Source organism: Lygodium microphyllum, chromosome 29 (assembly GCF_053477565.2).
Source record: "Lygodium microphyllum isolate KBCC chromosome 29, Lygodium_microphyllum_v1.1.10, whole genome shotgun sequence".
NCBI classification, from domain to species: Eukaryota; Viridiplantae; Streptophyta; class Polypodiopsida; order Schizaeales; family Lygodiaceae; genus Lygodium; species Lygodium microphyllum.
Window position 1 is genome coordinate 52,930,165 of NC_141163.1, and position 23,706 is coordinate 52,953,870.

The 23,706-nt window shown below is 44.3% G+C and overlaps 1 protein-coding gene across 5 annotated transcripts in view; it reads left to right on the plus strand.

The window, feature by feature from the left end:
- SCY2 (SecY protein transport family protein) overlaps positions 1-23,706 on the plus strand; it is a 133,418-nt gene that overhangs the window by 3,930 nt on the left and 105,782 nt on the right. For 4 of the 5 annotated variants that reach the window (XM_087671147.1, XM_087671142.1, XM_087671144.1 and 1 more), the window contains exons 2-5: positions 9,110-9,159; positions 9,477-9,962; positions 19,378-19,466; positions 20,387-20,466. In XM_087671147.1, coding sequence (XP_087527273.1) covers positions 9,110-9,159; positions 9,477-9,962; positions 19,378-19,466; positions 20,387-20,466 — 705 coding nt within the window. The remainder of the gene's footprint in view (positions 1-9,109; positions 9,160-9,476; positions 9,963-19,377; positions 19,467-20,386; positions 20,467-23,706) is intronic. The other variant, XM_087671146.1, reaches the window with a different exon arrangement.

A 23,706-nucleotide genomic window follows, 5' to 3' on the forward strand; every position in this document is an offset into this window, starting at 1 on the left:
GTGAAGAATGCTGTATAAGGACGTAGAAATATACACAGGTGCAGAGGGAATGCCAACGAATGTCTCCACCTCGAAGTTCTCAGTCTCTGTCAGCCGTGAGGGCAGTCTCCACGGTCTGCAGCTTGAAAACTGGGAGCATAGCTGAGGAGGTCTGCAAAAACCAGGGCCAATAAATAGGCCAGTAGAAAATGGCAAAAAATACCGAGTCGGCTGCATTAAATGCAGCTGTCTGGTCAGTCCGACCAGCTTGTCCGATTGCCATGTCAGCTGTCGCCTGCCACGTGTCACATGCTCCTGCTGCTCATGCTTGTCTAGGGAATGTCCAATTGTCCAGCTTTAATACCCCCTTCCAGATCAAGTAAAGCCTAGGAAAGCGCCTTGGTAAACAAGTCTGCAAGATTGTCTTTTGTCTTGCAATAGACTAGGGAAATGGTCTCATCCAAAATCTTCTCCCCGAATGAAATGGTATATTGGATCTCAATATGCTTCGAGCATGAAACATAGGATTCTTGGCCAAGGCAATGCAACTCTCATTGTCGCACTTTAGAACAATAGGACCTCTTTGTAGGGAGCCAAGCTCCTTCAAGAGCCTACGAAGCTACACTGTCTCACATGTAGTAGAAGATGCTGCTCGATACTTCGGCTCAGTCGAAGATAGGGCAAGTGTGGGTTGCTTCTTGTTGCTCCATGAAACAACACCAATATCCAAGGTAAAGCAATAAAGTGTGGTGGACCTCTAATGATCCACATTGCCAACCTAATCTAAATCACTGCATCTTGTAAGTACAAAGTTTGTAACACATGTACTATCGGGATAATAGATCCCAAGATCAGGAGTTTCTTGTAGGAATTGTAAAATCCTCTGAGCAGCTTGCTAATGCACCATCTTGAGTTTACTCATGAACCTGGCCGGCACACCTACAACATGACATAAGTCAACACGAGTATTAAGAAGCTAGAGCAAGGAGCTAACCAATGGCCTATAACGGGTAGCATTTGCCAGAACCGGAATGAGTTGTAGCCTTCCAATTCGGGTCCATAGGAGTCATAAAAGACGTGCATCCCTCCATCTTACACGTAGTCAAGAGCTCTTGTACACTGTTGTTGGGATATAAAGATCCCCCTCGGAGTTTGAAAGATCTCATGACCTAGAAAGAAGTGAAGAAGTCTCATATTTGTCATCTCATACTTCTCATGAGGTGGTGCCTTCATTAGCTCGACCATTTGAGTATGGTCACCTGTCACAATCAAGTCATCCACATAAAGGACAAACAATATCCGACCTCCACTTGAGGTGTGTACCCCAATTTCTCTTGGAGAAATGAGTCAGTCGTCTCATTCCAAGCATGAGGAGCCTTCTTAAGGCCATAGAGAGCTTCCCTCAACCTATACACCTTACCATCAGAAGAATTGAAACGTGAATACTACTCAACATAGATCTCCTCGTTCAACTCCCCATTCAAAAAGGCAAAATTCACATCTAGCTGATAGACCGGCTATCTCCTATGGCTAGCCAAGGCAAGAACTACATGAATAGTGACCATCCAAGTTGTAGGGGAAAAAGTATCATGGAAATCAATGCGTGGGCAGTGTGCAAAACCTTTAGCAACAAGGCGGGCCTTGTGCTTGTCCAACGTGCCATCTCTGCGGTACTTGATCTTGAAGACCCATTTGATTCCAATGATCTTCTTATGGGGAGGCTTCGGCACAAGATACCAAGTGCCATTCCTCTCAATCAACTCTAGCGTCTACTCCGTTGCTTTCCACCAATGATCATGCTATAAACCCTCCTTCACGGAGGTGGGCTCCCGATCCTACATGAGTTGAAATGTTCAAAGCAAGGTTGGAAAATGGCTGGAAAATGAGAGAGAATATTGAATAGACAGAAAATTCAGGCTTCCATCGTGAGAAAATGGATGAAATCCATGGCCCTACTGTTGTGTTTGCAGCGTGCCTACTAAGTCCTAACGTCAGCCCTTGCTACTTGGTGACAGGTTGCTTGCTTTGTATGCTTCGGATAAACTCCTGGACAATTGAAGCCCTTGTGTTGAGTGCAGAGGTGGCACGAGGATCGAGACATGCAGTGCTTGCTAATAGGAGAGAGACAAAGAGTGCAGAGTAGAAAGAGAGAGAGTGAGCTTGACTTGTGGATACAATAACGAGCGTACCTCTTTAGGTCTTTAGAAAGATATATATATGAAAGTACAAGTGTGCTAAGGGTGTGTTTACACGCGAGCACATATAAAAGGCACGAGGGCCCTTTATTCCCAACAACCTCCCACCTAAAGGCAATGTGCCTTAAGAGATGAAAAGAATCAGCTAAGTCTAGGTATGTACAAAGCTGAAATACATATATCTATCCAACTCCCATTATCTGTCGGCAATGAGCAAACCACTTTACTGGAAGACCCTTCGTGAAAAGGTTTGCAAGATTATCATCTGTATGCACTTTGATAAGCTCAATGCTCTTGCTGTCAAGTACATCTCTAGTGAAGTGGTACTTCACATGTATGTGCTTCGTCTTTGCATTAAAGATGGGATTCCGTGCTAGCATGATAGCACTCTGACTATGACAATGGAGAACAGGTAACTTTGTAATGTCAAGCTCTCCCACTAGACATGAAAGCCATAAAGCCTCCTTGCATACCTCAGTGGCAGCCACATACTTTGCCTTTGTAGTGGATAATGCAACACTCTTTTGTAGCCTGGAGATCCAAGAGACTGCTCTTCCTGTGTAGGTAAACACATACCCAGAAGTGGACTTTCTGCAATTCGCATGACCAGCATAGTCTGCATCCGTAAAGCCAACAACAGATGCCTTCTGCTTTCCAAAGTAGATGCACAACTACTTTGTGCCTTTGAGGTATCTTATAATACCTTTCACTGCTTCCCAATGCTTTATACTAGGATTTGTCAAGTATCTACTAACCATTCCCACTGCAAAGGCAATGTCAGGACGTGTAGCAATCATAGCATACATCAAACTGCCAATAGCTGAAGCATATGGTATCTTGTCAATTTCAGCCTTCTCATCATCAGATGTAGGGCTGTCCTCTACGCTGAGTTTCACATATGGAGGCAATGGAACCCCAATTGCTTTTCCCCCCTCTATATTGAAACGTCGCAAAACCTTGGAGATATACTCTTGCTGAGATAGATAGAGTAATCCTTTTGACCTATCTCTGAGTATTCGCATGCCAAGAATGTGATTTGCATCACTAAGATCCTTCATGTCAAAGCTGCCATGAAGACACTGTTTCAGTGAATCCAAGGGATGAGTATCCCCTCCAACAATCAACATGTCATTAACATACATAACCAAGATAATCAGGTTGCCATTTGCTGCCTTCTTGGTGTACAAATAGTGATCCACTTGACTTCTATGGAAACCTTGAGACTGCGTAAATGTATCAAACTTATGAGACCATTCTCTTGGTGCTTGTTTCAGCCCATACAAACTTCTGTTGAGTTTACAGACCATCTTCTCTTTCCCTTTTTCCACAAACCCTTCAGGCTACTGCACATATATGTCTTCATGTAGATCACCATGTAAGAATGCAGCCTTTACATCCATTTGTATGAGCTCCATATCTTCAGCTGCAACCAAGTCCAAAATGGTTCTCAATGTAGTCATCTTGACTATAGGAGAGAAGATCTCATCGTAGTCAACTCCATGTTCCTACTTGTACCCGTTTACAACCAATCTTGCTTTGTACTTTGGCGAGGAACTAGAAATGACCTTCATCTTGTAAACCCATTTACATGGAAGGGTTTTTTGCCCTTTAGGCAACTGCACCAAGTCCGAAGTGCCATTTTTCTCAAGAGATTCTATCTTTGACAACATGGCTTTATACCATTTCTTGCTGTCTTGTCTGCTGTCCATTGCTTCCTTGAAGCAAGACGGTTCACCACAGTTTGTCAACATGACATAATTAGCCACATTGTTTGCATGAGGAATGAATCTATCAGGTTGTCTAGTAGCCCTAGATGATCTCCTAACCCAATGATCATTGTTTGCTGGCTGTTGAGCATGTTCAACTTGCTGTCTTGGCATTTCAGCTTGCAAATCAGCATTAACAGCTTGCTGTCCTAGCTGTTCCTGCACATGTAGTGGCTCATTATCATGGGCAATAGCTGGCTGATCATTTCCAGCATTATTTTTTGCATTTGCAGGCTCATTTATAGCAGGTATTTGTTGCTTTACAATGGGCACATTTTGCTGTCCAAAAGGTATTTCTTCCCGGAATACAACCTTATGGACCTCCTCAGTCTTTTCGGGCTGTTTATACATGCGATCTTCTCGGAAGATAACATCATTGCTGCGTATTACTTTCCTTTTCTCGGGGTTCCATAATCTATACTCTATTTCTCCCTCGTCACCATATCCTAGGAAAATGCATTTACAGGACTTTGGCTCAAGTTTGCTGCTTTTTTTCTTTACGAATGTGTATAAATGCTTCATAACCAAACACTTTCAAGTGTTTATACGAAGGTGGCTTGCTTGACGAAGCTTCTTGGGGAACTTCCCTCTCCCCTCCACTCCACCCCCCCCCCCCCTTTCGAAGACCTGTTTGGTGACCAATTAGTCAAGTGTAGTGTCATAATTGCCTCTGTTCAAAAACCATGGGGTAATGCAGCATGAGATAGCATCGTACGGACCTTATCTTGTATGGTTCAATTTATACTCTCTGCAACTTCATTTTGGGGTGGATTATGAGGGGTAGTGAGATTCCTCTTATCCCTTTGTTGTCACAAAATGCTTGAAAGGCCTTGGACATATATTTTCCACCATTGTTAGAGCGAGGACATTTAAGTGTCTTATCAGTCAGATTTTCAACCAATGCGAAGAATTTTTTAAACTTGTCAAGCACGTCATCCTTGCTACGAATAGGATAAACCCATACCTTCCGTGTAGCATCATCGACAAAGGTGACAAAATATTTCTTTCCCCTCAAAGATAATCCTGGCATGTGACATACATCAGAATGTACTATAGAGGAGAAGATTTCAACGAAAGAGACTTCTTATGAGATATCTGTGCATGTTTGCTTTAAACACAATGATTAGAATGCTCAAAATCAGCATAACGAAGACAAGGCAAGTAACCCAAACGAGAAAGTACTTTTATTCTAGTTTGACTCATGTGTCCCAACCAGCCATGCCACAAAGAAATACTTGGCCGCTTGATCACGGCAACAACATGATCACTCACACTAGATATATGGAGAGGATATAAGGTATCACTTTTACAACTTATGGCAATTACTCTAGATCCCTTACAGATCTTCCATTTTCCATCACCAAAAGTGGTATGATATCCATCGTCATCTAGCTGCCCTGTGCTAATCAAGCTCTTCTTGAGTTGAGGTACATGCCGTACATGTGGAAGTGTGAAGACAGGACCATGCTGAAATTGCAACTGCACACTGCCAATACCTGCAATGTCGCATGCATAGTTGTCCCCAAGATGGATAACACCATGTTGACCCTCTATATAGTTAGAGAACCACTCACGATGAGGGTTGACATGAAAGGAAGTACTTGAATCTAGAATCCAAGTATGTATGTCATCATCTGTATTTGAAAGTAAAGTATGTGCACCAAAGTGTGAAGAGACCAAGAGTACGTCATTCCCACTGTCATTGTCATGAGTGACTACATTCACCTCTTCAATTTTGACACTGCTCTTCTTAGGCTGACTCTCTTTCTTCTCTTCCTTGCTATCATCTGTCTTCTTGCCCTTTCTCTTCTCTTTCTTCCATTTGTAGGAGTTATGTTTAAAGTGACCTTTCTTGCCACAATGATGGCATTCAACATCCTTGCCATGTGATTTAGTGCGTCCCTTGCTATCAGATTTGCCTTTTTGCTGTGATCTGTCCCTAGTATGCAAAGCACTGGAAGACTTATTGGATGCATTGTTGTGTTAATTTATTTCTTCCATGAGTAGAGCACTCTCTACATCAGCATACAAAAGAATCGCATTAGAATTGCTCATAGGAGTCTTGAATGTATCCGAACTCTTTGGCAGAGTGCAAAGGAAGAATGTAGCCTTAAATTCTTCATCCATCAAGAACTTCAAGGCAACCAACTGGTTGAAAATGGAGTTAAACTCACTCAAGTGAGTAGACATTGTTGTACCCTCTTTCATACGCAAATCCGTAAACTTTTTCAGCCAATACACTTTGCTTGCAGCACTCTTCTATGCTTACAGTTCTTCCAGTCTAGTCCAAATAGCATATGCAAAATCCAAACCTTCAATGTTAAACAGCAAGGCATCAGAAATCAATAGCTCGATGGTTGAGCATGCAAGCTCATTTAACTCATTCCAATCTTCCTGTTCCATGTTTGCGGGCTTTGTCCCTTTGGTCTTAATTGGCTTTGCTTGCTTCTTCTGCAATAAGATATTGTAGCATTGTTTTTGCCAGACAACAAAGTTATGTGCTCCTTCAAGGTTCTTAATGTGCATGAGATTATTGTTGTCATTGCTGCCAGCCATGTTTTTCAGCCCAAATGTGGCAAAAAATTCAGCAAATGCAGGCCCAAACTGTCACACAAGTGACCAAGGTACAAACAAGTACTAACCAGCAATAAATGACCACATAGAAGCAGAAATTTCAGATCTGTAAGTAAATTTTCAGAGGCACCAAACCATGTGCTATGGCACTCCACAACTGATTCCAAGGGCAAATACATCACATTACCTGAGAAGTCCCAAATTTTAGCTTCAATTTCTGTTATACATGTACCCACGGGCATAAAATTTGACATGCACGGTCAAAAGCCCCGAAATTTTTGTGCTCAAAGCATCAACCATACATCTGCATTGTCTCTGACGTGCATAGAACATGCTAATTTTACCAAAATAGAGCAATTTCAGCAAAACCCCCAAATTTTTCCAAGTGCTAGGTGTCCAACCCAAATTGCACGAATTCCAATGTGCATCAATGCCGAGAAATTGGGTAAATTTCAGCCCAATTTCGCACGTACATGAAAAGCCCGAATGGTTGGAGGCAAAATGTCACAAATTCCTGCAATTTCTGAGACAAATGGTGTTGCTCTGCATGAGAATCCCCAAATCCGGGAAGAGCCCGAAATTCCCGGGCCAAGATTGCGCAAATCCGCACTCTGTGCTTCCACGTGTGAAACCCCATTAAGAAAGAGGGATAGAAGTTGATTTAAATAAAAAAAGAACGTGGTTTTTTTGAAAGATGTGACGGGGAGGGGGTTGTGTTGACCCGCCGACTTGGGTGGCGCTGGCGTCTCCAGCCCGTTGCATGACTCTTGTCATGTGGCCTTTGCCTGCGTGCTTGTTGCCTTGCTGAATTGGTCCCGTCGCGTGTTGTTGCACGGCTGCTTCCCTGCTCGACTGGTCGTCGATTGTCCACACTTCCAGTGAATGCAGTAGTCGTGCAGCAGTCGCCCATTACACCTCTTGCCTACACAAAACGTGTCGCACGCTGTCCAGCAGTCCGTTGACTTGACTACTAGCCTTTGCCTGCAACCTGATGTCTCCTCCTAAAATCGCCCTCTGTGCACGTGGTCTTCTGCCTTAGCCCGAAACACAGGTCGCCAAGAACTCCAGCCATCTGTTGGTCTCATCAGATCTTGGGAAGCGTGCAGAACTAGATGGCTCTGATACCAGTTTGTTGAGCTCAGAGGTGGCGTGAGGATCGAGACACGCAGTGTTTGCTAACATGAGAGGCAGAGAGAGAGTGCAGAGTAGAGAGAGAGAGAGTGAGGTCGACTTGTGGGTACAATAATGAGTGTACCTCTTTAGGTTTATATATATATATATATATATGAAAGTATAGGTATACTAAGGCTGTGTTCACACCCGAGCACATATAAAAGGCATGAGGGCCCTTTATTCCCAACACCCTGTTCTAGCCTTCCCTGCTGCCGCCTGATCAGATTGGTGATTGGACAGCTGCGTTTTTGCTCAATGCAGGTCAAATTGCTGTCGTCTTGCTCTTGGAGGTCTGGTTCGACTCAACACACACTTACATGCTATGTTTTGTTGCTTGCCTGCTCAGATTGGTGGTTACAGCCCTCGGGAGTGATCTGACAGTCCGAGTACTCCCTCAGCTGCTCCCATGAGAGTCATTGGCTGTTGGGCAGCTCTGCCTTTGAGCATCTTTTAAAACACAACTGGAGCACTTCACCGAAGAGATCGAGAAAACACAGCTGTAGCAATTCTAGAGGAGTGATTAGCACCAAAATCAGCCTCTGGACAACAGCAGATCTAATGAAAATGCAGCCAGCAGTCTATCTAGGATGATGACATTAGCCAGGGCCTCCAAATTGCAATTTTGGGGTCTATTAGGAGTCTAGTGTCCAAAATTAATCAGTAACATTTGTATTTTCAGTTTATGTGAATTTATTTCTTGCTGTAATTAGTGTATAATCAGGTCATTCGCCACCCTTTGCGAGAAGGATGGGGTGCACAATTGAACAGCCTGTCAAAGGCAACTAGAAAACAGGCTGCAAGGCATCATGAGATCAGATCAGGACAATGCATCTTCTCCTCTATAGATTCTACTGAGTTGGGGAGCAGTGGAGAGATCTATGAAGGGAGAGGAACTGTTCATAGTGAGGGGGCTTCAAGGCTGCAAAGTGAAAGGTGTTTTTTTGAGATATGAATATCGGAGCCGATAATATAACTGCTGTAATATAAGTTTTGGGGATCTTTTTGGTCTTTTGGGCTCTCTCCTCTTTCTTGAGTTACCCATTTGTTTTATCTATGGGGAACCCGGATGTGCACACACACACACACACACACACACACACACACACACACACACACACACACAAACACACACTCATGTTTGCATGCATGCAATCAGGACCTAGTGTCTTACATCATTGTGTTGCTAAAAGCCCTTGGCCTACATACTGTTTGTGGTATGTAGGTTTCCTTGGGCTTCATGTAAAAGTAAAGTCTTTTATCTTGAAGTCACACTGTTAATGTCCTTCTCTGGGATCAATTAATTAAAGCTATCAATTATTATGTAGGTCTATGATTGTATTTGGAAGATTTTTTAGTGCGGATTGAGATCAGTTAATCTTGTTGTTTCTAAGTCTGGTTCTGTTTTTCTTCTTTTTTATGTAGGTCACATGGCAACCGACTATTCAGTTGTTACACTCAAGACTCCAACCATTGTACTGTACTTCATTCTCTTTGCCAGTTTGCAATTACGTTATAGTCTTCTTCCTTCACTACATATGTCTATAACAGGGGTGGTTAATGGTGCCAGCATATTTATAGCTTGAAAACATGAGACTTTGATTTTTAAAACTTGAGAGAAATTTCTAATACACTTAATTGCACTTGCACATTTGGAAGAAGAAGGCATTCTTGTAGACTTTGCTTTAGTTGGCAAGAGTGTGTAACTGTGTCCAAATCAAGGTCCTGCAGTTTGTCATGCTTTGCTTCATCCCTTCTTACATCAGATACTCTTTGCTTTGCATTTTTATAGGTCGGATTTTCGCAGCTAAAGACATGCATGCTTCAGGTGATACGAATGGGAGTCTAGTTAACAACTGGGATGAAACCAACGTCTCTGAACCGAGCTTAACATCTGCATCTCATCATTTGTATGGTCATCCCTTAGAGGCTAGAGGGGAAGATTTCTCACATATGAGAACATTTGGAAACAGACAGGATAGACAGGAAGCAGAAACTTCTACATCTTTCAACCGGGATGATGCATCAGGAGAATCTTTGTTGCAATTCAACGTGATGCACAGAAAGTATTCAAAGAACAGGTTCCTTCTTCTGGCCAAACTGGGTACAACTATCAAAAAGAGCTTGCAGTCATTCTTCAAGAGTGAAATTCGACAAAGGGCACTTGTCACTTTATTGATGCTTATCGCTGTGCGAGCGGGCCATTTTATACCACTTCCAGGATTTGATAGACGTTTTATGCCTGGAGATTATTTGGCTTACACTTCAGTAACCTCAGGTTGGTTGTTTGACCCGATCTTACCTCTTTAGTAGCAATTCATATGAAGGATATCCATAGTTATTGCTTGTTTGGCACTTTGAGATTCAACCTGTCTGTTTTTACATGAGTGGAATGCCTCTGATGCACATGACCTTAGGCCAATAGATAATCAACCACAGAAATGTGTATATATCAAAGTACAAGTGGCTAGTGTAAAAGGGAATACCAGAAAGTCTTACTTTGGATTGAAATGGCTATCCTCTAGATTAGGAACAAAATAGAACTCCCATAACATGTGGATAACATATCCAGATAGGAAAGCTCACAGATGAATTGTATTTAGTAAAATTCAAGGCTGTCTAAATACAAATGCTTCCATGCTTGTCTTCTCTAAAAGATTTCGTTTCAGATGGGTGACCAGAGGATAGACGGCCCGATATCTTGGTTTTTATGTGGGACTAGCCCAACAGTTCCTTTTGGTGCTTTGACTCCATCAAGAGGAAGCTAACCTACTGGAGCACGGTCTGCATGTCCCTAAGGGGAAGGGTCCTAGTGGTCAACCAAGTATAGCTCGGTAAATTGCTTCTTGTTGGTGTTTCTCCTTGTCATGTGTGGGACAGCTACACGGCCTTGTGTGAAATTTTCTCTAGGCCGGTATAGACGGGTCTAAGGATTCCCATGCCAAGGTGGCATGGGTGACTACCATGTGACACCGCTCTAAGGGGGGGACTAGGGATCATTGACCTAGAGTAGTAGAGTCTAGCAAGCTAGTGGTTTGTGGGCTTACACTAGGTGGTTAGAGGTGGAAATTCCTTCTCTAGGAGGGGTTTTAGGAGTGCAAGCCGAGGCTAGGTGGGCAGTGGAGACCATCCTTGAGGTGGATCTTCATGAAAGCTTAGGTCATGCCACCTATAGCCTCCTTCCTTTTAAGCTTGCTCTGAGTGTGGTAGGGCCTATGCAAGGTCATTGTTTAGAGACCCCAAAAGTGTCAAGAGGAGATAGAGTGCCAGCTGGTCATTTGGAACGCCTAGGTCCGAGACCGTGATAGGACTTCGATTGGAGAGTGCTCTCACATCCAGTGGGTTGTTGGGTGGCTTGCCTTGCCCTCATTGTTACGGTGTGGCAAGAAGTTTATAGGACAGCAAGTCAGGTGGCTTTATAGTAGGCATCTAGCTGTTAGCATGGAGTTGAGGCTAGGAGGAGGGAGATTGATATAGTGATCCCATAGGAGTGGTTGGTGTTAGAGATCACAGCCAGGCTGGTCAGGCCAGTGCAGTCGGACAGGTAGTCGGACTGCCACGTGGCAGTCCGACCAGTGCAGGCAGTCGGCTGCATTTAATGCAGCCGCCGATAGGATATTTTCTGCGCCCTGTTTTGTCCAGATTCTGGCTATAAATAGCCGACATCTCCAGCAGTCTCCTACACTTCTCTGCTCACAAATTACAGACCGGTGACACGCGCAGATTCCGTCTCTGTTCGCAGATTTCAGACAGGAGACAGTGTAGACTGCAGCGGACTTCGAGGTGAACAGCAGGTTGCATCGTCGAGGTGGAGACACGCAGTCCAGCGCACTGCGCCCGTGTATATATCTGCATATCTTTGTATTCAGCACACTTTATACAGCAGATCTTCATCTTCCACTGTCTCTTTCTCTCTCTTCTTTCTCTGCGTTCTCTCTCTCTCAGTCCTACGCTTCCGCACCGTTGCACTCTGACATGGTATCAGAGCAGTGTTAGAGGGCTGACTGAGCGCAGAATCAACTTGAAGAGGAGTTTCTATCGCGACACAAATTTGCGTTTTTGCGTTTGAGGGCAGACAGGAGGGCTGCGCCTTGGAACAAGGCTGAAGCGAGTGTGGGCGCACAGGAAAAGAGTCCAGGTGGTGGATTTGCTGCTGTTTATTGCTGTTTGACGCGGAGGAAGTTTGAGTTTTCAGCCTACAAGTGCAGGTTTTGCTTTTTCATCGCCTCCGGCAGGTGAAGAAGGTTCAGGACGCGGAAGAGCCTTAGCAGGCTGAGTTTTCACAGTCAGAGGGGGCTGCTTTTGCGTTTGTGAAGGCATTACAGGTGAAGATGTTTACAGAGATTGACTTGGAGTTCCAGTCGATTATGGACCAGAAGGTGCCTATCTTACCGGCTCTTCCTGCAGATCAGAAGCTCGACAGCGACAACTACCGCATTTGGCGCGTCGTGATGTTGGCCATCCTTGAGTCCTATGATTTGGCGAAGCTGGTACAGGAGGACATCGACCAGCCTTCAGTAAGAGATGAGTCAAACTCTCTTCCCATGCTCCTGCGGAGTTGGCCAAGGCTCAGTCTCATTGGGACAAACTGAATGCCAGGATTCGTTCCTTTCTTTTTCTATCATGTACTATAGCCGTGATCGCTCACATTGAGCACTTGATGGTGGCTTGGGAGATATGGCTGGAGCTTGATCGGATGTACAATCGGATGACCCTTATGAAGTGGGTTTCTTTGGAGGTACAAATGCGGACCTTGTCCGTAAACAAGTCTTCTTCGCTACGGGAGCACATTAATAAGCTAAGGCAGCTTCAGATGCAGGTTCAGAATGCGGGGAAGCCGATTTCCTCCGAAGACATGGCGATCACACTTTTGTCCCAGTTGCCGCCACGATTCGGTACATTTTACTCTGCCCTTATTGCTTCGGAGCGAGAGTCTACTCTTTGGTGGGAAGAGTTGGTTCCTATGGTCTTGGACCAAGAGGAACAGTTAAAGGGACAGAATGCTTCCAAGTCGGAGGCGCTGACAGGTCAAGCCTCTCAGAAGAAGGGGAAGGACCAAAAGAAGAAGAAGGGGGATAACAAGTCCAAGAAGGACAAGAACAAAGACTCCACATGCCATATTTGTGGAAAGACTGGCCATTGGAAGAAGGATTGCCTTGACAAAGACAAGAAGGACACCAACAAGAAGGACACCAAGGATTCTGGAGCGGTGGTTGCATCCTCATCAGGTGCATTTCTTCATCTAGCTGTCATTGAGGACGCTTCACCGAATGCTTTTGATGCTGCGATGACGGCTCCCTAGGCTCGAGAGTGAATCGTTGATGGTGGTGCCTCCCGGCACATGACTCCTTCATCAGATGGTGTTGCCCAATTGCGACCTTCGCGTGGGCAGATTCTCATTGGAGATAGCTCTTCAGTATCTATTGCAGGTCGGGGTAAGATGCAGCTTATTGCAGATGGACGAGGTGGTACCCATACCTCAGAGGTTTTGCATGTACTAGGCTTAGGGTACCATCTCCTGTCAGTTCATAAGATTTGCTCCCTTGGCCTTTTGGTGGAGTTTGACAGTACTACGGTGCGAGTCCTTGATTGTGGATCGAGGAAGGTTCTATCATCCGAATATGAGGAGAACATTTATAAATGGAAGTCTTCCACCGCCCTCTCTACTCTTTTTCTTACCTCTCAATCATAGTCAGAGTTATGGCATGCTCGGTTTGGTCACCTCAACTATGATTATCTTCGGAGGGCGTCACGTGGACGGACAGCTTGTTCGAGGGTTGCCGGATATAGTGGTGAGCCAGCAGCCATGTGTCTCCTGCATTCGGGGGAAGTAGCATAGGGATGCCATTCCCCACACAGCTTCGCGGCGGTCTACTTCACCGATGGAGCTTGTATCTACGGATCTATGTGGCCCTATGGGGAATGAGTCCTTGCGTGGGAGCTCTTACTTCATGCTGATCGTAGATGACTACAGCAGGATGACATGGGCCTATTTTTTGGCATTAAAGTCAAAAGCTTTCTCACATTTCCAGGATTGGCTTCTCTTTGAGGAGAACCGATCGGGCCGGAAGTTGAAGACCTTGCGATCCGACAAGGGCGGTGAATTTGTTTCTAATGAGTTTGCTCGGTTTTGTGCAGATAAAGGAATTTACCAGGAGTTTGCTAATACTAACACTCCTCAAGAAAATGGCATTCTTGAACGGAAGAACCGCAGTGTGATGGAGATGGCGCGCACCATGATGGAGCACCGACAGACCCCTCAGGTTCTGTGGGCCGAGGCTGTGGCTACTGTAGTCCACGTCCTTAATTGATTCCCTACTTCGGCCGTGGAAGGGATGACCCCGTTTGAGTCTTACTTTGGGACGAAGCCAGATGTTTCTTACTTTAGGGTCTTTGGGTGTGATGCGTATGTTCCCGAGGCTCACCGTGATAAATTTGAAGTAGCTTTCCGAAGGCAGGTATTTGTTGGCTACAGCTCCCAGTCCCAAGGCTATCGATTGTATGATCCCGTCAAGCGGGATGTGTACACTAGCTGCGATGTGCAGTTTGTGGAGGTTCCGGCCATATCAGCGGGATGAGCAGCATCCTGTTCTTGGAGATCCAGGGGAGAGTTGGGCTCCTGCTACAGTTCCACTGGAGCCTGTGCCTTTTGATTATGATTTTGTTTCTGACACAGAGTCTACTGTTCCACCGGACACCCTTGTGGAGTTACCACCGGTGGATATTCTAGAGTCTTCTGCTGATGGAGAGAGACGAGGGGAGGTTCGGCCTTCTCCTCGCCGGGCCCGTGACACACTCCGTGATTCAGGGATGGAGGGGGTTTCTGAGGAGTAGGGACCGCAAGATGGTCCGTGGCGGTCACGGAGGCACCAGGCACATTCTATGGAGCTTGTTTGCTCTAACTATTGTTTGATGACCCGTGTTATGCCGGATCGAGAGCCCACCTCCGTGAAGGAGGCTTTACAGTCCGCACCTTGGAAGAAAGCTATGGAAGTCGAGTTGGAGGCTATTGAGAGAAATGACACTTGGTCACTCGTGTCCCCTCCCCCCCCCCCCCCAAATAAGAAGGTGATTGGGTCTTCAAGACCAAATACCTTAGCGATGGTTCTTTGGATAAGCACAAGGCTCGCCTTGTTGCTAAAGGTTTTGCACAGCGCCCAGGGATTGACTGTCATGATACTTTTGCCCCCACAGCTCGTATGGCGACCATTAGAGCTGTTCTTGCCTTGGTTGGCCATAGGAGATGGCTTGTTTACCAGTTGGATGTGAAGTCGGCCTTCCTCAATGGTGATTTGAAGGAGGAAATCTATGTTGAGCAGCCTCCTGGCTTTGGATCTTCAGATGGGAAAATCTACAGGTTGAAGAAGGCCTTGTATGGTCTCAAGTAGGCTCCGCGTGCATGGAACGAGAAGATTGATTCGTTCCTTCAGTCTCAGTTGGGATATCGACGTTCTACGGCCAATCCGCAGCTTTATGTTCACACTTCCGAGGATGGTTGTGTGCTTTTTGTGTTGTATGTTGATGATTTGATTGTCACAGGTGATCATGCACAGCAGGTCCAAGAGACGAAGTTAGCTTTACATCGGACGTTCGAGATGACGGACTTGGGTCTACTTCATTTCTTTTTGGGCCATGAGATTTATTAGTCTCAGAGGGGGATCTTCATCTCTCAGCAGAGATATGTACAGGAGCTCTTGGTTTCTTTTGCGATGGAGGATTGTCGGCCCCTTTCTACTCCTATGGATCCGAACTGGAAGGCCACTTCCCATTCAGCTTCTCCCATGGCGGATGCTTCCCGCTATCGTCAGTTGATTGGATCCTTGATTTGGCTTCTCAACACTAGGGTTGATCTTTGTTTTGTTGTTGGGCTCTTGGCAGGGTTCATGAGTGAACCTAAGACGGTGCATTGACAGGCTGCTCAGAGGATACTTCGGTATTTGAGGGGGACGTCTGAGTTAGGGATTCATTACCCCGCAGGGACAGATGGTTCAGATCTTGTACTTGCAGGTTGGAGCGACTCGGATTGGGCCGGTGATGTGGACCACGGGCGGTCTACTACAGGTTACTGTTTTACCTTGGGTGCAGGTGTTATCTCTTGGAGTAGCAAGAAGCAGCCCACGGTAGCCCTTTCGTCTACTAAGGCGGAGTATTGGGCCGCGTCTTCCACCACATGTGAGGCTATATGGCTTCGGAGATTATTGGAGGAGCTTGGGTTCCCCCAGACTCGTCCTACTTTGCTGCAATGTGACAATGAGAGTTGCATTGTCTTGGCACGGAACCCTGTTTTTCATGCCCAGACGAAGCACATAGAGATCCAGTACCACTTCATCAGAGAGAAGCTTCTGGATGAGACCATCACTGTGGAGTACTGCAAGACGGAGGACAATCTTGCGGATTTGTTTACGAAGGCACTTCCCCAGGCTCTTCTTCGGAGACATTCCAGATCCCTCAGGCTTCTGCCCTGCCCCGGCTCTGAGAGGGGGTGTTAGAGATCACAGCCAGGCTGGTCAGGCCAGTGCAGTCAGACAGGCAGTCGGACTGCCACGTGGCAGTCTGACCAGTGCAGGCAGTTGGCTGCATTTAATGCAGCCGACAGGATATTTTCTGTGCCCTGTTTTGTCCAGATTCTAGCTATAAATAGCCGACATCTCCAGCAGTCTCCTACACTTCTCTGCTCGCAGATTACAGACCGGTGACACGCGCAGATTCCGTCTCTGTTCGCAGATTTCAGACAGGAGACAGTGCAGACTGCAGCGGACTTCAAGGTGAACAGCAGGTTGTATCGTCGAGGTGGAGACACGCAGTCCAGCGCACTGCGCCCGTGTATATATCTGCATATCTTTGTATTCAGCACACTTTATACAGCAGATCTTCATCTTCCACTGTCTCTTTCTCTCTCTTCTCTCTCTGCGTTCTCTCTCTCTCAGTCCTACGCTTCCGCACTGCTGCACTCTGACAGTTGGATCCTCTAGTCAAAGAGCTGGCGAATCTTGGAGAGGTGTGGGCAACTATGTTGCCACCAGTGGGCATCCCCTTGTAGGTGGCAAGCAGAGTAGGTGGTGCCTCCCACAATGTTTTCTTCAAGGTGCAAGTTGGTGGGCAGCTTGTCCTTGATAGACATCTGCAGGATGAGATGTTATTAGCCATCCCCTAGAGGAGGATTTGGGTTATAGGATTGTAGGGGAAGTTTGGAGGTTGGATCCTTAGGTACCCTTAGTGGAGTTCTAGGAGTGACCCTTTTGCATTTGGGAGAGCCAACCTCAAGATGAGCTGTAGTGGGACCTAGGTGAGTGGTTTTGGTTGGCCATAGCACTCGCCAAGGAGCCGTGGAGCTTCTTGGCCTACACAACTAGGATCGGCAAAAATGTTTTGATGCAGGAAGACATGGTTTGGGTGGCATCATGTAGGAAGCATTGGGCGCCCTTCTGATGGACTTTTGGGCGACGCCTATGGGATAGCTGGAGGCCTCAAAGGGTGTCATTATTCATATTTCATTTGGCTTCTGGCCCACAGAGGTCTGGCTGTTGGAAGCTGGTTGACTTAGATGCAATAGGATGGAGTTTGCAAGCATTGCTCACAGTAGCATTTGGAAACTCCAAAGCATTGCCTTTGGTCATGCAAGGCAGTGTAGTTGGTGTGGAGAGGAGCTTGTTGTATGCTTCGTCAAGTTGCACCCAACCTAGGGTGCATATCGTGGGGGACATTTTGTTGGTAGGTTGTAAGTCAAGGCTGCCACCTCTTGTACGAGGCTGAGGTGGCAATATACTCCTTCCACTTGGCTGCTTGCCCTGATACCCCCCAGATTGCCTTAGAGGTTTGTACATTTGATTATTTTGTGATCTTGTTTCAGCTCCAGGTAGATTACTGAGCACATGTACCTCATTGTAAACATCTTCTGAGTAATATAATTAGCGCCATTTTTTTGCCCAAAAAAAGTGTTTTCCCATCAACTATGTGTACAAAGACCATCATTATACATTCAATACGATTCAAGCATTCTTGTTGAGTGTGGTGTCCCTTCAATGAATTTCAGATTTGGTTGTCTCGGAGAGAGTGAGTGAATGCATTTCTGTTGTCTTTTCTCTTGCACTTGTGTACTTCCTCCCCCTGGTGTCATTTGCAAGTCTATACGAGGACCCACACTATTGTACCCCAGCACTACCTAGTACCTAGACACCTTGGAGGAGCTGCACAGCAAAATATACCATCATAAATTGTATGTACAAGAGCTACATGGGGTAATTGTAGAGGGAACTTAGCATATGTTCACTTATGATGGGACATAAATGTCAGAGTGCAGCGAATGTGGAAGCGTATGGAGAAGACTGAAAGACAATGAACATGAGAGAAGGGAGAGAGAAAAGAGACAGAAGAATGCAGAAATATGCAGTCAATGAATGCTGAAATGAAGAGGGCAGATGTACGAGGGCTGTTGATGTATCGCCTCCAGCCAGATCTATCTTACCTACACTTGGAAGACAAGTGATGGAGGCCGGGCTGGAAAGGGGCAATAAATAGCGCAAAAGAAAGCAATGAAATATGCTGGGTGGCCAGCAAACTGGCTGACCTGATCAACAAAACTGATGATTGCTCATAAATGCACAAAATAATCAGCGATCTTGATGCCTGACTGCCACGTGGTATTGCCCCATCGTGCAATAAGGGGCTTGTACATTGTGACTGCTGAAAATGCTAACTAATTGAGAGGAAAAATGTGTAAGTCCCTTCAAGAGAATTGACTGCACTAATTGTATCCTAAGAATGCTAGTCCAGGGGATGACTAATCTCTAACAATAAATGTATTAGCTGTATCAACCATTTTGGTCTCAAATCAGTTTCACCTTTTCTAGATGTTAGATGACTTCCTTCCCTCCCTCCCTCTCCCTCTTTGCCAACCCAGCCCATACATCTACCTCCCCTCGGCTTGCTTCACCCAACACAAAAAAAGAAAAGAAAAGGAAAAAATATGATGTGACAACAAATTAGACCTTTGACTGTAGCTTGGAATTTTTGGCAGGCAGATGTCAATGACGGCTTGAGAGACTTATCACTCTAACTCATGGGCATGTGAGTTTTGTTCAAGTTTGATGAAGGAAGTTTGAAGAAAGCAATCTGCAAAGGGGAAGGCCGGCCACTGTATAAAGCTTTCACATAGATATAATGATGTGGCTTCTAGGTTGCGCCGACCAAAGTGGATGATCCATAATACTTTCCATGTGACTTTGCTCAAGCCATTGAAAAGTGCTTTTGCAAAGGAGCTTGAATACGTTTGAAGTGACAAAATAGTTGAACAAAAAAGGAAAATGGATGTTTTTAACAAGGAGAAAGAAGCTTGTCAAAGGGAAGCCTCTTGCATATTCTTTTTGAAGTTTTGGAGATGGAGGGTTGCAAGCAATTAAGTTCAATTGCAAGCTTCTGTGGATCTCAGTTTGAATTAGAAAAAGAAAGGTTGGGTGTTTTGTTGAAGCATTGAATTGCTAATTGAAAAGGCACTCTTTTTATATTTGACTGAATAACCAGAACTTGCCAATTGTATATTTGACACATAAACGAGGGGGAGTTCGTGTCAGAAGTTTTTCCGAGTGTTAATATTGAAGTCATAGCTTGAAAGTATTTTTATGAAGCCTTTTTTTCAAAGTTACAATCTATTGCTAAAATTTCTAACCGCGATCCATTTATAAATGTGATTTCAGAAGAGTCTGGCGAGTTTGTATCAGAAATGCGAATGTCACTCTTTCAGCTTGGAATTGGTCCATATATGGGAGCATCGATAATCATGCAGGTTGGATCTCTCACACAGTGGTTTGGAGGGCATTTATACTTAGTGCCTTTGAATGGTGCAAGCTTTTCAGTCTTGATTTGTTCTTACAATTGCAGCATAAGTTGCTTTGGAAAAAATAAGAGACATCTTTTCAAGTTGCAGATCACTGAAGGGGTTGCTTTAAGTTAAAGAAGAGCAGTCTCTAGGTAGTATATGTTCATGGCTTCTTTCTCCCATTCCAGCATTCAGTTCCAGCTAGGTTGTCAAGCACTTGTACTTTGTTGTATTTTTCTTTGAGTACTGTAATGAGTCATACCCTATTTTGCCAAAAATAAAAAAAGAGGATCACTCAAACTTTCTTACATGAATTTGGTTGTTGAGAATTTATATACTTTGTATCTCCATTGACTTTAGTCTGCACCAAGGGACAACGCTGAGAAAAGGGACAAGGTTTTTGCTATAAGAGTGTGTCTATATATGTGTAATCATGCAGATGAATGCTATTAAGCATAAAAAACAGCATGATTGTCTTCGAGTATCAAGTGTATACCTGCCACTTTTATCTACCTTCCTTAACAATATTCTTCCTCATCATCAAGACATTTCAACCAGTCGTTTCGTAGTGAAGGTGTTATGATTTTTTTAAATTGTTTATTTTGGCATTGTGTCTTTTGCTTTTCATGTATTTGCAAAGCCTTTATCGGCATCTGGCACATTCCTGTTAAGATTCTGTTAGTTATGCATTAGCCATGTTCAGAATTGACTGCAGGATTACTTCTTATTGCTTTTCAAAATATAAGTTGGAAAATATGCATAAGATATGGTTCAAGAGATGGACATGATCAATGAAACACTTCTATTCAATTGCTAGCTACATTATGAAGAAAGCACATATATGTTGAAAGCAAACCTTATTTTGTTTCTTTTCCATGTCTTAGTAGGTGCTATGCTACATTGTTCCTCATTTTATACGTCTCCGAAAGGAAGGATCTGAAGGAGTTAAAAGGATCAAACAGTACACGTGAGTAAATTTATGGCAGGGAAAAAAGGATATCATTTTTTTGGACATAGAAGAAATACCCGCAGATTGTTTCTGTAATTTGTTTTGAAGAGAGTGGTTGGCACAAACCCTGTTTTAAAGATGCAGGGTCATATTGTGATGGCAAGTCTAGCAGCAGACAAAGCCATGACTAGTATAATACCTACAAGCAAATTGTTGGATGTTTGTTTAATCATGGAGGTTGTGGGCACATCTTCTAAGGAACTTATTGTTTGTTGATTTCTTATTTGTTGCTGCCCCATTAGCAAGGTCGAACCAGGTCAATTATGTGTAAGTTCTTTGTTGCTGCAAATTACCAGGCATATCACAAAGTTGAATATTTCGGCATGGATAATGCTTCACATATCGGACAAGGAAGCTGACACAATTGCCATTGCTCGCTCAATACTACAGCCAAACTACTATTATTAATGACAAAGTGTCTCTATCGTCTAAAGATAGAAGCAACTTAAGAGCAGGATTGAATTGTCTAGCCAAGGAAAAACATTTTTGGAGAGCCAAATTGTAGAATCTAGTTTCTAGCTTGGCTGTCAATTGAAGCTTTGCCTAACTACTGAACGGTGGCTAACCCTGTGTATAACACCGCACCAGCTTGGGAAACCTTGATCATATATATCCACCATTTATCAAAGACACCCCTCCCCTTGTTAATGGTCATTATCTCTTGGTTGTGAGTCCCACTCTGGGTCAGTGAGGGCCATTAGGAGCTCTGTCCAATTGTGGTCATTTTGGGTTATTTTGTCCATTTTGTGGTCAGTGTCCTTCTTTTGGGGTCACCCATGTTATTTGTGTCCTGGACACATTTTGTGCCACTCTAGCTCATGTCAGGTCATGCGCCTGTATTAGGGAAGCCTGTCAGTTTGGGCAACTTCTTTTCTTCAGTCTCAATTCTTTCATCTGCAGTCTTCATATGCACATGGGCCTAACTAAAGTCACACACTTTCACACTTCTAGGGGCTTTTGCTTTGTATCATCCTTCTTCATCATGAGCTCTGTTTTTCTCATTGCCTTCATCTTTGCTCTTCAGTTTCTAGTCTTCTGTTCACGAGTTCCTGCTTCTGCTCTCATCCTAACATGGTATAATTGCTACGCTCTGTGAGACTGTCTGATATCTGATGCAGTTTCTGCAGCTTCCAGCCTGCACACCAATTGCCAGCACCTCAAGATCATTGTCCAGCCTCGCATGTGCCGTGAATCTTTGTGACCCTTCAGCATCAGTTCCAGCTGTGAAGAAATGCTCTAAACGCAGAAAATACAAAACCAATCGTACGACAAAGCATAAATTGATAAACACAAAACACAGTTAGGGTTAGGGTTAGAGTAACTCAGAGACAGAGAACACAATGAATAATAGAGTGAATGAATAACGAATACACAGTGCTCATGCAGCAAACACACTATGCAGTGAAATATTAAACCTCGAATTCTTGTATCTCAATGATCAAGGCAGAGGTTATGAGTTGCAGAGTGTGTCATACTCCGAATGGATCTTGAATCATAGCAAAGGCAGCCTCTGAGTGTAGAACACTAGCAAACGCAGCCAAGGAAGGCTGGATTTGATACAAAGGGCAGTATAGGAGAGAGACTAAAAACGCAGGTATCTGAGGAGAGAGAAAACTGGTGATTGTGCGGAATAGGTAAATGCAAGCTGACTGTGCTGGGCAACAAGTGAAAATTGATGGCGAGAGCTGGAGGAGAGAGATTGACTATAAATACAAGTAGGATGATGATGGCGATAGCTCCTATCAATGGTGACTAGATGCATATGATGGTGACTATCCTTGGTAGCAGCAAACACAAATTCCTTAATATTGGCAATAGCTCTAGCAGGTAGGTGATAGGTACTGAGGCTGGAAAGAGGTGCCAAGTGATAGCAGACTGCAATGAAAGGCTTTGATCATGATGTCCTCTGCAAACCGGGTGTGGATAGTAGAGACATGACTCTTGAAACTTGTAGAAACGAGATTAAGGGAGAGTGGTGGGCTGCATACTGATTTATAGAAAGTTTGGGGTACCCAAATTCGGGTTTTGCATGTGGGACATAGTAACTCTCTAGGATCACATTTTTTTTCAAAATAAGAAGGTTTTTTCATTTATTAAGTGTGTTTTGGGACTGTTTAAGTCAAGCTAATGCATTTTTAGCTAAACACCCCTCTCAAGCTCAAAACTAAGCCATGAAAAATAATTCGTTGATATGAATTTTTCTTTTACCCCAAGGCATCCCACCTCAAAGTATTGAGGGTAACTGACAAAGGGTGTACGTTGATTGCCCAGTAACCTACCAAGACTATAGAAGCAATGATTATCTTACTAAGGGAGCCCAAGTGATCACCCTAGATAGGCCCGAGCTTTAGACCAAGGGTACGCGTTGTTGAGAAATAGACAATGATGTAAGCTCTAGGAAGAGATGTCTTGAATCCCATATGCATAGTGAAGAGAGTGGAATAACCCAACTTCTATAAAGCATTGTACTTGACTATCACTTTCACAATGATGAATACAATATTGTGATGCTTTCCTCTTTTAGTTAGTGTCATTGTCATTGTCGATCTAATACACAAGTTTGTTTTTATGAGTCAAGCTTCCATCTTGAAACCTAATTCACTTATGTAACAGTTGTCTACTCATTATCCACTGCCATGCTCTAGATCCAACATTTTCACATGGTATCACAGCTGAGCATGGCATAACTCTCCTCTCTACTCTCTCAGTCTTTGTTAATCTCAGGTTAGCTCAAATCCAGCTCATGGTTCCATTTCTCACTTCCATCTCCACTTGACCTTGTGGCAACCATAGCCAAAACAGCACCTACTTGACTTTGAGCTTTTGGAGCTCTCAAATTAGAGCATATCTATTTAAGCTCTCTTTTGGAGATTTATCCCTTGACTCCTTGGGCAACTTTCTACTTTAAACAGTGACATTGCTTTGGCTATAGGTTAGCATTGACGAAATTTGATCTCGCTGTTGAAACTGCACCTATTGACGTTTGTATGGCCTGCTCCTCGTGCACGCAGTGCAATACTCGCCGTGACCATAGGGCAATTGAAGCTCTACCTCTAAGCTTTCTCCAGCTCAGAGGATTCTGTAAATGATCTCCTGTATGCGCTGAAATATGAGAAAAACCAGTTAGGTATAGAAACCCTAACTGTGGACTCCATAGCCACTCAACCTTCAGGCTCATCTTTCCTACATTTTCTCACT